The sequence below is a fragment of the Anopheles gambiae genome, chromosome 2 (genome assembly GCF_943734735.2).
Source record: "Anopheles gambiae chromosome 2, idAnoGambNW_F1_1, whole genome shotgun sequence".
Taxonomy (NCBI): Eukaryota; Metazoa; Arthropoda; class Insecta; order Diptera; family Culicidae; genus Anopheles; species Anopheles gambiae.
This window is the reverse complement of record NC_064601.1, coordinates 73,542,951-73,555,588: the sequence shown is the minus strand read 5'-3', so window position 1 is coordinate 73,555,588 and position 12,638 is coordinate 73,542,951. Positions and strand designations below refer to the sequence as shown.

At 39.1% G+C, this 12,638-nt stretch overlaps 1 protein-coding gene across 2 annotated transcripts; it reads right to left on the bottom strand.

Annotated features, from left to right (window-relative positions):
- Positions 1 to 279: 279 nt before the first annotated feature.
- On the bottom strand, positions 280 to 10,675 carry LOC133391670 (uncharacterized). 2 transcript variants are annotated; one of them, XM_061647293.1, is made up of 6 exons: positions 6,431 to 10,675; positions 6,274 to 6,327; positions 1,198 to 1,356; positions 1,027 to 1,119; positions 591 to 954; positions 280 to 499 (listed from the first exon to the last, which is right to left on the bottom strand). In XM_061647293.1, exons 3-6 carry the CDS (start codon positions 1,340 to 1,342, stop codon positions 403 to 405), a joined length of 699 nt encoding a protein of 232 aa, XP_061503277.1. In that variant the 5' UTR covers positions 1,343 to 1,356; positions 6,274 to 6,327; positions 6,431 to 10,675; the 3' UTR covers positions 280 to 402. The 2 variants fall into 2 exon arrangements, with proteins under 2 accessions (XP_061503277.1, XP_061503278.1); XM_061647294.1 differs by lacking the exon at positions 6,431 to 10,675 and having other exon boundaries at positions 6,274 to 6,412.
- Between the last annotated feature and the right edge of the window lie 1,963 nt (positions 10,676 to 12,638).

The following is a 12,638-nucleotide window of genomic DNA, read 5'->3' as shown; positions in this document are numbered from 1 at the left end:
AAGGGGTGTCATGTGAATCTTATGGTCCGGAGATTTGTCTGCACAAAACAGACCATGTAAGCGCGATTCACAAGGCGCCCCATACGGAAAGTATACGCGATTGCCGTCCCTTTCCGTGATGATGGTGCACTTCATACAGGCGCGGTATGCGTTGTGCGATTTAACACCTAAAAGAATATAATAAATAAATATATATAATTTGAATTGCACAACATTACTAACTACGATCACAACTCGCACGCGCCAGAGAATCTGCTATGATACTTCACAGGTGCACAGTGTAATGCCGTTTGTCGATCCATATCCCATCAGGCTGCAGCTCGTTCATTTCATCCACAAACTGTCCTAAATATTCCTCGGCGTATAACGGTTTTGACTCGCCGCAAAAGATCGCAACCGTCATCACCGGGGCATTAGGCAGGTTGTGGATGCCCATGAGGATGGGCCAGAATTGTGTCCGACTGCTTTTGTAAAGCGCTCTACGGCAGGCTGCGTGTATCTGCAATGGAAAGAAAACATACACACATACACATGGGTGAGCATAATGCACATTGTCTTATGCATCAATATAGTTGGCTTAGCCTACTTACCGAAAATAAGTCCGAAGGCATGTTTCTATGCCCTGGTACCATATCTCTCCACCAGAGATAGGGGTAATCGCGGACTGTGTGGATCTTGCCACGGGCGTGTTCAGGAACGTCCGTGCATCCCGTGGCAATTTCCTGCCTGGATCGTGCTGCCTCAAATGCCCCAGCAAGAGGTTTAAGGCACTGTGTGTTTGGCCGGTTTTCAGTGCCCACAGCCTCAACCCGTCCTCATAGGACAATAATCCGAACGGACTATCTGGCGCCGATGTCTCGATGCCGGGATCGATGTCATCGGGAACACTGTCCCCACAGATGCTTACAGCAACCACACTGTCGTCATCGCTGTCACTCTGCGGTTGGGGATTGTCTGCCAAAAAAATTGAACACCAAACTAATGAGCGAAACGCGTAACGGTCAAAATATAACGGTCTTGACTTACCGGCCACTTCCATCGGTTCCGTTCCGGCTTCATATCCTTGAAGTGAAGGGCCCGGTCCAGCGTCATTCCCTTGCAGGGCACTCGCTCGGTTAGCTGAAACATAATTAAGAAAATGGCACAGTGTCCATTTTTAAACACTGACCTTCCACACTGCTCCCAGATTTCACATACCGGGATTGGATGGTTCCGGCTGTTCTGCTAGCCAACGTTCCCACTCCAACTGCTGCAAACGGCGCTTACGGTTGCGGGCACTGGCGTGTTGCGTGTTGGCGTGGTGTTGATAGCGGTAGGTATCAAAGTCCCGTTTCGAAGCCATTTTCACACCAAAATCTGCGGAAATTTGCAACTGGACAGCTGAGCACTCTAGAACAATTTGTTTATGTTTTTTTTGCAAAAGCTGCAACTGCCATTGAAAACATTTTAATGTTAGAAAGAGATAGCCTTCGTTGAAAAGTGACAGCGCTACGGCTGACGGTTGTTTTGAACGTCCACGCAGCGAAATATTTCACAGCCATGGGCCAAGGGAAACGAAGAGGCTTGAGGAAGGGGTAGCTCGATACCCTGCTCGAAGCCTCAGCCATAGGAGGAAAAGAGAACGATAGAGCGAAATATGTCAAATCCAGTGAATTTTTCGATCGCTTTGCACTGCGGGTACTTTCGAATGAAAATATTGTTTTTTTCCCGCGTGCAAGAAGTTATCGCTCTGACCTTTTGAAAATGAAGTGGCCGTAATTCGAAGCAAGACGGTACTTCAGTATTCATTGTAAAGGTAAACACCAACGTAAAAGCAAAATATTGTTTTCATGTTATGCTCACGATGACGATTTTAAATCAAATCGTCCGTATTATGAAACATGAGCTAGGAAAGAACATATCGTTTAGAACCACCGTTCTTGTCAATAAAAGACAAACGTAACTAGCTTAGCGAAAACGATAACTTTCAGACCTTTAATTTCTTTTGAGTATAGATAAAACCAACTCCGATAATGGCAGGTCAGATTTATTCGGATTGTCAGGATAGGACTAAGCCCATCCATCATCTATCGACTTCTCATTTCAGGAGTTTACTTATGTCCTCCTACCCAAGGTAAGCCCTCTAAACTCCAATGTCCTAAAGGTTTTTATGATCGCCAAGACGATCAAGTGTCGAAAGTCCGCTTCGAAACAGTATCAACAGTACCCAAAATTTGAACATACCACAAAGCCTTTCTGATATTACTGATTGTTTAGTCATTGATATCGATTTAAAATTGGCGAAAAAAAGTATTGAAATTGGGGTTTTTTATTGATGCGCGGGTGGTAGTCCATTCTGCTCATGTTCATCTCTGTCTCATAAAGTTTTATACAGATGTGAACTGTATTTTTTCGAAACAAGTTTGCTGTTCTTGCTGAAATTTCATGGTAATCGTGAGTGCATACCAAATCAACAAAGTGCTGTGAAGATTTTTCTCAACCAAAACGTTAATCCCGCAAGCCGAATACGCACCTAAAATTTATAGGGCTGTCTGTAAGCGGTTACCAAAATTTTGTTCATCCGAGCAACTGGGCATCGCATTATGTTTTCTTTTGAAGCTCAGACATGTCGTTTTGACAGAATAAATAGCTGCATTTTCAGTAATTTGTTTTACTGATATTCAGTGAAACGACAAAACCATGTATTACTCAATAGCTTTCCGTAAAAAATGTAACTGCAACAAACTTATAAAATTTGCAGTGTATGCTTCGTACACCAAACCACCCCCCCTCCCCTACTACTACTACTACTACTACTACTACTAAATAATACCCTTTTTTATAGAATTACGTAAAAAAAGGCTTTTGTTTTTCAACAAAAACCATAGCTACGAATGAAAAATGAGCTCGACGGCATCGTCCTTCGATAGAGAAACGTCTAATTTACGAACACACCAAGTCTTGGCGCTATCAACACACTGCTCGGCGCATGTGTTCGATAATATTTTATGTTGACTTGGTTTGTTCTTTGATTTTTTGTGCACGGTTCATTGTGTTTTGGTCACTCAAATGTGTTACAAGTTTGTTACATGTGTTGAAAAGAAAAGTGTTCTCACGTACTTTCGCTAAACAGGTGCTCAGGGCATGTGGTACATTTTCATTTTAATCATATATTATTAATATATTTGTCCTCAAGGTAAGTAAGACGCGATAATTAGTTTAGGGGCGTGTATGTGCTAGCGAATTTGGGTTTAAAATTATTATTTTAATTAAGTTTCATCGTTTAACAAATTATGTTTACATTTTTTTTACAACCATTTTTTATTAAAGTGAATTTGAAACGGGAAGTATTTAAAACAAACATTGCAAAACAAATTAGTGTTCTGTTCCTAATAGGAATAAAAGCAAAACAAGAGCGTTATCTAAGCGGCACAGAAAAGCGCAAGAAAATAAAGAAAGAAGAAGAATTTATTAACACGCAAAAAAATGCTCTAAACAAGTTTCTCTTTCCGCAGTCTTCGTTGAATTCAGACGAAAATAATGATGTTTTTCCGTCTACATCCCAGCAATATTCAACATTAGAAGAAAATCAAAATCTTTTCGAAACCAATGAAACACAGAATAGTCCATTGAAAACACATGATTGTCCGTCCACAAATTAGTCCAATATTAACGATATTGCATTCCGGAAACGTCCCTTTTCGGATGATTTCATCAATGAGGTTGTTAACAAGATACCTTCAAACTATGGCGACATTGCAAGTTCAAAAACGCTTTATACATTTAGCCCATTTATCGCAGTCTCACTAAAGATCACTTCTACAGGAAAAAAATGACGGTGGTATTGAAGAGAGAACTTGGCTTGTGTTCTCAGAGACTTCAAAATGTGTTTATTGCTATCCGTGTTTACTTTTCTGCAATTCTTCATCTACATTTGTCGCTAGGTTAAATAACTGGAAATCTTTTACCAGCCTTTTGACGACACATGAAACATTTAAGAAGCACAAAGGTTCAATGTGTACTCTTTATAAAAGATCCCATCTATTAAATAGAATCGATACTGACTTAGAATTAGACATAAAAAAAGAGGAAGAGTATTGGAGAAAAGTACTCACGCGTGTAGTTAGTACAATAAAATTATTAAGTAGATTAGGGATAGCATTTAGAGGACCCAACGAAAGTGAACAAAGTGACCGGAAGAGAAATTATTAATCATGTCCGGAGTAATTGAATGAATATGACAGTTTTTTAAAAGAACATTTTGAGAAACATGGTAACCAAGGTCGTTGAAAAGTCAACTATTTATTGCATCATATTTGCGATGAGTTTCTAGACATAATGAGTGAAACTATAAAAGAGAAAATAGTCGAAGAAGTAAAGTTAGTAAAATATTACAGTACAATAGTACATTTCACACCAAGCATAGCTCACATAGACAACTAACATTCATAACACGGTTTGTTGCATCTTGTGGTAAAGTCAAGGTACGTTTTTTAGATTTTATCCCGATTGACAAACATAATGCGTCTTATCTAGAACAAGAAATGTTGGATAAGTTAGATAATGTAGTGTTGACTATTTCGAACTGTAGAAGACAATCATTTGATAATGCTTCGAACATGGCCGGTACATATTCGGGACTTCAAGCTCGCATTAAACAACCTACTGCAAGTGCCTTATTTATCTCTTGTGCTTATCATTGTTAAATTTAGTCAATAATTTTGCAGCCGAAAATTGTACAGCAGCTGTACACTATTTTAATTTTCTGAAAATGTTATCTACATTTTTCTCCTCTTCAACCCATCGATGGAAAGTTTTAACCGACAATTCAAAAAAACACCCGCATCAGTCACCCGTACTGTTAAAAAGATATTCAATAACCAAATGGTCAGCAAGAGCAGATGTCTTGTAAGAGGGTTTCAAAAATATCAAAGATGATTTGTAAGAAATCTATTCTGACAAAGAGGAAAAATATGCGACATTAGACAAAGCAAAAGCACTTCTAAAATAAATAGCAAAACATGAAACAGCGCTGCGTTATTTGGAACACACTTCTACAGAGAATCTATGCTGTGAGTAAATCCCTTCAGACGGTAGAATGTAAACTATTGAAAGGGGTTACATTACTGAATACACTTATTAAATTTGTAGTTCATTTTCGTGTTGATTTTACAAAATTCGAAGACAGTGCCAAAGAGATATCTGATATATCTTCATTTTTTTACCACAGAAAGGCGCTCGCGTAAATGAAAATTGTTTTTTGACGAATCGCAAGAAAATAGATATGAATTTCAGTTCGGGAAGACTTTATAGTAAATTCTTTCTATGTGATATGTGATAATGTTAAAGCAGATATTTCACAAAGTGCTGAAAAGTACGAGGCAGTTCTGGAACCATTTAATGTTTTTATGATTGGAATTTGTCAGAGGTAAACAGAAAAAAAATCACTAAACAAAGTATCAGAAGTATATAAAAATGATATCAATAGTAGTAATTTGCAAGAGTTTGACCTTTTTTTATCTTTATTAAAGACAATGATGAAGGCTTGGCAAAACCTTGTCAAATATATACAGATGGAAAAGATTGCAAGGTAAATTTACAAGCTATGTATGAAGTGGCTAAAACATGTCGTGCACTTTCCCAAACATGGAAACGTTACTTCAAATATTTTTAACAATTCCAGTTTCAACTACATCTGGCGAAAGATCGTTTTCAGCATTAAAACGAGTGAAACCTTATTTGCGAAATTCTATGGGAGAAAAAAGATTTAATAGTCTTGCGTTGTTGTACATCGAGCAAGATGTAATGAATGAACTGGAAACAGAAAAAATATGGATTATTTTAACAATAATTGCTACAAACATAAAACTTTTCATACTAACTAGTAATTTTATAGTGTACAACATACGTTTACGCATCGTTACATAATTTTTAAATAAAATTCACAACATTTGAAATGTGCAGCGACCTTGGCCGCTACGATTCGCGTAACGTGTAAATGCGACTCGGGTGCTGATAATGAAGTGAGAGGGATCGGCACAGATCGATTGGAGAGAGAGATCGGAGAATGGAGACAGAAGCGATGGCGGAGAGAAGCGGGACTTCGGTGACGGCTTGCGTGTAGTTCGGGTGTGTTTAAAGTGGCGGTTAAATTAATATAGCGGGAAATAAAAGTTAATAAATAAAGTTAGTTATAATCTTTAAAATATTAATCTTTAGTTGTTTCAAATGATTGGTTCGTTTTGTTACTTGGCAGATTTCTCGGCTTTCATCGCATTATTTGTATGTACTTACAGTGCTGGTAAATAAATGTTGCCGCCAAGAAGGCTTGTCTTGTTCCATTTAACGCTTAAAAAGAAGAAATGAAAACACAAAGCATACAAAAATCTATTAAGATTTATTCATACCAAATCGAATATACTAGTGATTCAAAAATTAATCATTAGCATACCTGGAGTTTTCTTCGTAGATCTTTACTACTACTTCATACGGAAGAGTTGACAAAAAAAAAGTTGGAAATGGAGTTGTGCAGTCTGCCGTTATTTCGTCAGAATTGATCATTGGTCGTAATTTCACCGTTCTGAGGATCCGACTATCAGAATCTTTTTGTATTTGATTACTGTATGGGACAACTTTTCTTTACATAAAATATGATTTAATTTTTTTGGAGCTATAGTACAAGAATAAAGGAGGGGGGAGGGTTCTTCCAACCTTAAAGTTTGTTACACTAGGAGGTCGAATTTTGTAAATTTGGAATAAATATTCGAACAAGTATCCCAGCAGATTAGTAAAGCCAGGCTATATCATTAACGACAGATGGTTGGACCAATTTAAACAATACAGCTTTTTGTGCGTTGACAGCTCATTCATTTGATGAAGCAGATAACTTACATTCTATTTTGTTATAGTGTTCAGAGTTGGAGGGATCAAAATATATATTGGGGGATCATTTATAATGCTCAGGTTGAAGAATCTGCCACGAATTCTCAACCTGCACATCCGTTCGTTGACAGGCCACCACCCGATCGCTCTCTGCTGCATCGCACCCAGGACCATGAACGCAGTACCGAGCTCGCGCGTCTCTCCAGCGCTCTGATCGTGCAGTTGCTACGGTACTGGCACACCGTCACGCCTGTTCAGCATACCTCTTGAAGTGCTACTATTTCGAAACCACGGGCCCAGTCCTCATCGAACGCAATTCAGGTCCTCAAATCCGATGAGAGGGTTTTGAAGTTCTATGTCCCGAGCTTCCAAACGTAAATCTTTTTCTCATGCGTGGGTCTGAATCGATTGGTCCGATACGGTACTTCTTCGTGTTGACTGTTCGTTGCTTTGGTGTTTTTTACGAGGGTGGCTTGCAAGTCCTCTCCCCTAATCTCCAGTCTCGTCGTAGGGCCTACGCTTGTTGACTTTTTAGAGTCCTGCTGCGAGCCAAGAAGGAAGAAGCCAGCGCAGCCCTTCGGGAAGAGACATACGCTGGGGGGAAGCCGTTCCTAACATGAAGAACAGACGCTCCAAGGTAGAATCATGAAGATCAATCATCTACCCCCCTTTCAATTTAGCCATGCAACCCATCCGCCCAAGGGGTTGGGTTTCCCCGTATACCCAAGCTTGGATAATTGAGAGACATGTTACCGTTCTGTACGACGGGGACGTATTGAGTAGGAGTAGGAGGTGTAACATTAACATTAAATCCGGCCCGCGAAAGGATTTGACTGATTTTGAAAGATGGGAAGAAACGATTCGTACACAAACTACTGAAGATCTTTTCGTATACCATATTAAACCCTCGTACTTTTTAAACTTTTAATTAAAGTACTATGGAATAACGGACCGTTCAGTATGTTCGAACTCGAGATCAATATCCCCGTAACTTTTGCATGTGAAACGACTAACTACTTTCTTCTTAAAAATAAATAAATTATTTTTATTTCATATAACGCCAAACCAACTAAAACTTTATTGCACGAGCCAAAACCACCACCAAACCACCTGATAACCGTTACCAAAGTGCCGCGTCTTTTTTTCGCCATCGCGCCGCAAAACCGCTCGATCATCGTACCGCTTCGTCCGATCGCTCGCTCTCTCGGTTTTCGGTTCGCCTCTCGCAACTATCCGCAATAATTATTCTCACGGCCGCCCCTTTAGCCGCAGCTACACGTAGCCTTATCGAAAACGGATCGTAGCGGGCAAGGTCGCTACACATGGAAACAATTGACTTTTTTTCGGCTGGCTGTAGAAAAACAATAGGAGAGATAATTTCTTTACATTTAACAATTCCTCTAATATTTTCGCTACAAAATTATTAGAGTAGAATTTTTGCATCACGTCGGTGTAGAAAACAAAAACGGTTGGACACAGGTGCCGGATGTTGGACCAGTTTGCGGACTAGGGTGTTATATCGAAATTCATTGAGTTTTCGCGTAATTCTTTGCCACTTCAAAGCCAGTCTGAGCGATTTCTATTTCCTGATCTGTTTCTTCATGTTTCCCAGGTATTATAGAGCACGTTGAAAGCTTGCGTCGTTGGATAGATGAAGACTGGATAGATAACATTGAAGCATCTTGTCGTTAAACTAAATGAAAATCATAACGTGACTGTTTCAATTTCAACTGTTTCACGGGCTATTGAAGGTTTCCATTATACATTCAAAAGAATGCATAACGTTGCTGCACGGGCTGTTTTGCCATCCGCTGAGGACGGAAGAAAAGAATATGCTGAAAGTTTCATTCAACTACGCAATGAATATGCAGACGTTACCATTTTTTTATTGATCAAATTGGATTCCAAGTTTCAATGAGAGTTAATTATGGCCGATCGTTGGTAGGTCTAAGAGCTGTCCAAGTGGTGCCTGCTTTACGTTCGCGTAATTTCTCAGTTGTATCTGCTATGACAAGAAACGGGATGCTTCATTATTAGCTACACAACAGAACCATCAATAGAGATACATTAAAGGATTTTTTTTTAATAATCTCCACGCAAAACTTTAAAATTCAAACATTCAAAGATGTGTCATGGTGATGAACAATGTGCTGTTTCATCGTAATCCATAAATCGGCCATAAATTGAAATGAATGCCTTAATTACTTGATTTTCTTTTCATAAGCTTAATGCATCGCGCGGTCACAGAATAAACGTTGCGCTGCAATGAAATTTGCGCGAGCTACCGTAAATTCATAGGCAGCTGAGAGCGATCCAAACGTAGCTGAAAACGATTCAGACGTAGTTGATTGCGACCCATTCTCATGGATTGCGATCCATAGCAACCGGATAAAGATTCAGAAGAAAGTGAGAATAGGCGTAAGTAGATAGATTACTCTTAATCTATGTATTTATGGGGAATATTAATATACGAAAGCCAACCGAACCAAATTGTCTGTTATTTTGGCATATGTCTTCTTTTTCTTCTTTTGCCTCAACAATCGTTGTCGGCCAAGGCCTGCCTGCACCTCTTGTGAGGTTGACTTTCAATGAATTTTGGATTACACGTAATAGCAGGTTAGTCAGTCCTACGTATGGCAAAACGGTCTATTTTGGGCTTGAAACCATGTTGTGAAATCGTACGAGTTTTTACTTTTAGCAAAGCGAAATCACCGTTACTTCTGGCTTAGAACCAGAAAGTAAAGTTAAATTGCCAGTCGGTCAAAGAAAGAACACCATTCGGATGATTGTGGGCGAAAAGAAAATATTGTGTTATCCTTTGCCAGTAAATAGTCTTGATAAAAAATTCGCGCATATAGTCACTGCTGCAAAGCCGTATCGGAGTGTATCTATACCTAGAACAAACGATGTCGGTGAACCAAAAATGATGCTAACGAAAGTATCTCACTTCAATTCCGGGCCGTCATCAAATATGCTGGAAGATGTACCGAGTACATCACGGTAGAATCTAAGGCCGATACAGGTGCCTCGGCACCCCGCTGTTCCGCCGGTCTCTGCTGAAACTGGGCAGCGTGATACGTCACGGCAGAATATGAGGTCGGTACAGGTGCCTCGACCTAACGCTGTTCCGCCGGTCTCTGCTGAAACAAGGCAGCCTGGTACGTCACGGCAGAATATGAGGCCGATAAAGATGTCGTTTTCCCTGGCACCGTCCTTTCCTGTTGAAAACAATCAGAACAGCATGCCAAAACAAACACATCAGATGTGCACGACCAGGGCTACAAGTTCCGTATCAACGCAGACGGAATCAAAGCATAGTTGCTCAATCTCATCATTGGCAAAAATAGATCATTTGCATCAATATGTGGAACACGCAGTGCAATCAAAAATCTTTGTTCTTCCCAGAACGAGCCAAAATGAAATATTCCAATTCAGTTCTTTGCAAAGCATGGCAGAAATAGATGCCTACCGATACCGAACGATAACCAGCTTGGATGTGATGGTGTTTTCAAAGGAAATATTTTTAATTTTATTTTGTCGATAGTAAATAACACCAGAACAAATTACATATTGCATCGGGCAATTGATGTTATTTTTTCGCGCAGCTTATTTGCCGATTGTAGTTGGACAGGATGCTATCGTTCCGGCGCGAAAATAGGATTGAGATATTACATCCATATAGTTAGATTTTTGAACGCTTGGACGAACTTAATAATATTCTGGTACAAAAATGTTTTCAATCAAAAACAAAAAATGCAAAACGGCGAATAGGGTTGCTAGGGCAACGAAAACCGAGTCCCAGAGAACCAGTGCTTTCGCAAAATTGGCAATTGCAAGATGGTGATGTTGTTTAACTGTTGTAATCTTTGTAAGCAGGTTATGAATCAATATTGTTTAAGTTTTTTTTAAAGAAAAATATCTGTGTGAATACATTGTTGTTAAAACTTTCGCGCGTATCATACATTATATAAATAATTAGAACAGTGTTTTTTTTTATTTGCACCTATTGGGTTTAAAATTCCAATAGACAACTGTCCACGTGTTTAGAACAATCGTTCACTTGAAGAGATAACACATCACATAAAGACGCTTATAAATAAATGGACATATGTTTATTCGACTGGTAAACCCTTTCGCCTATCGTCTATCTATTCTTCGTTGTCAAGAGTATGAACTAATGGAACGAATAACATATCACCGTGGTCTTTCAAAGGAACAGATACAAGTTTATATAAAATGTTGGATGGGGTATGCTCAGTTATTTGGGACTCTACGTTTCTTATGTTACCCTTACTGATTAAAAGTTGAGCACTGGAAAATGAGATGGTAAAGTATTCTTCTTTAAAAGTAAGCTTCTTTCCATGTATCACTGGAGAAGAAGCTACGTTTGCTGCTGAACAATACTCAATGATTTCGTAGTGAGTGAAGAGAAACCAACCATTTCGATTACCTATCTTTAAAATGAAATCTTTACAGTGAAGAGTAACGTTAATGCCTTTTCCTTGGATGTTATAATTAAAAGACTCATTGTCCTCTGGAGCATTGAAGATTTATAGTTCTGACAACCGATTAATCACCTGCTCCAGGTTTTCCATCCACTTCGAATTAGAAGCTTCAGAAGCTGTAATGCATTTTCAAAGGGATATGCCGTCATTGTGTTGAGTGGCCCTTTATCCTGAGCTTCGCTAGCCACACGCAACAAATTGTGTATGTTGCTGCTGATGTATCCTCCCCCATATATTTTAGCAAAGTCAGTCACAAAATGCTTCAGCATTTAACCTGCCACAGGCCACAATCTTTTGTAAAATTTTGATGACAAAATGGTCACTGCACAGAAAAATAGCATGAAGTGGTTGTATGCTTCAGGGCTTATTCGATCTTGTAGTACAACAAGACTAATATAGTGCAAAAATGAACTATTTTCAGAGTCTTTCCAATATTTTATATCGTCTAATTTTCGAAACTTACGGTGAATTTCAAGGCAAAGCAATGTTTTGCAATTCTCGGGAAATAGCGTTAAGATCATTGGCCGACCACTGCTCAGCTCCAAACAATCCAAACACATAGGCCTGTATAAATTTGCGCATAACACCTAAATCGTTGAGGTGCAAACGGTCGACGAAAACAACATTTAACACCATGTCGAAATTAAGAAGTTTTTTCTAGAGGTGATGTTTTGTTATGGTGTTCTGGACAGGCACGACCTCGAAAATTTTCGTTAGTTCTAGGCGGAGCACCCACCCCCGGGAAACAAACTGCACGTGAAACTGGGTGCCGGTAACCAACCACAGTACACTTCATGCAGCCGTGTTCCCTACGTGTGCTGTCACACCTACAACGGAATAAATGTATTAGAATAATTTATTTTAAGTTTCAATTGAATATGTATATATAGGGTAAATGTACTAATAGTGGTGCAATTTGTAGAGGTACAGATGTGTTTTAATGGATTTAAAGTGTCAGGAAGGACAATTTCTGAATATTTTAACACATAGCAATTGGAATATGTTTTATCTTCGCAATCGCAACCATTTTTACCATGAAACACATCACATTTACGAAAAAAATACATATTTTTGTGATTGCTTCGTTGTACCTATAATGGTGGTATGGTTCCTACCCAAATAGCCAGCTCGTACTTTATAGCTGAATTAGGGCTGTTTAACGAAAAATCGTTCCGATGTCGTACTTTGTGGCTGATTAAGAGATAGACGGTACTTTGCGGAACTATGGAGCTTTTTAACAGGCACATGGTACTCTTTGGAACTTTGCGGCTG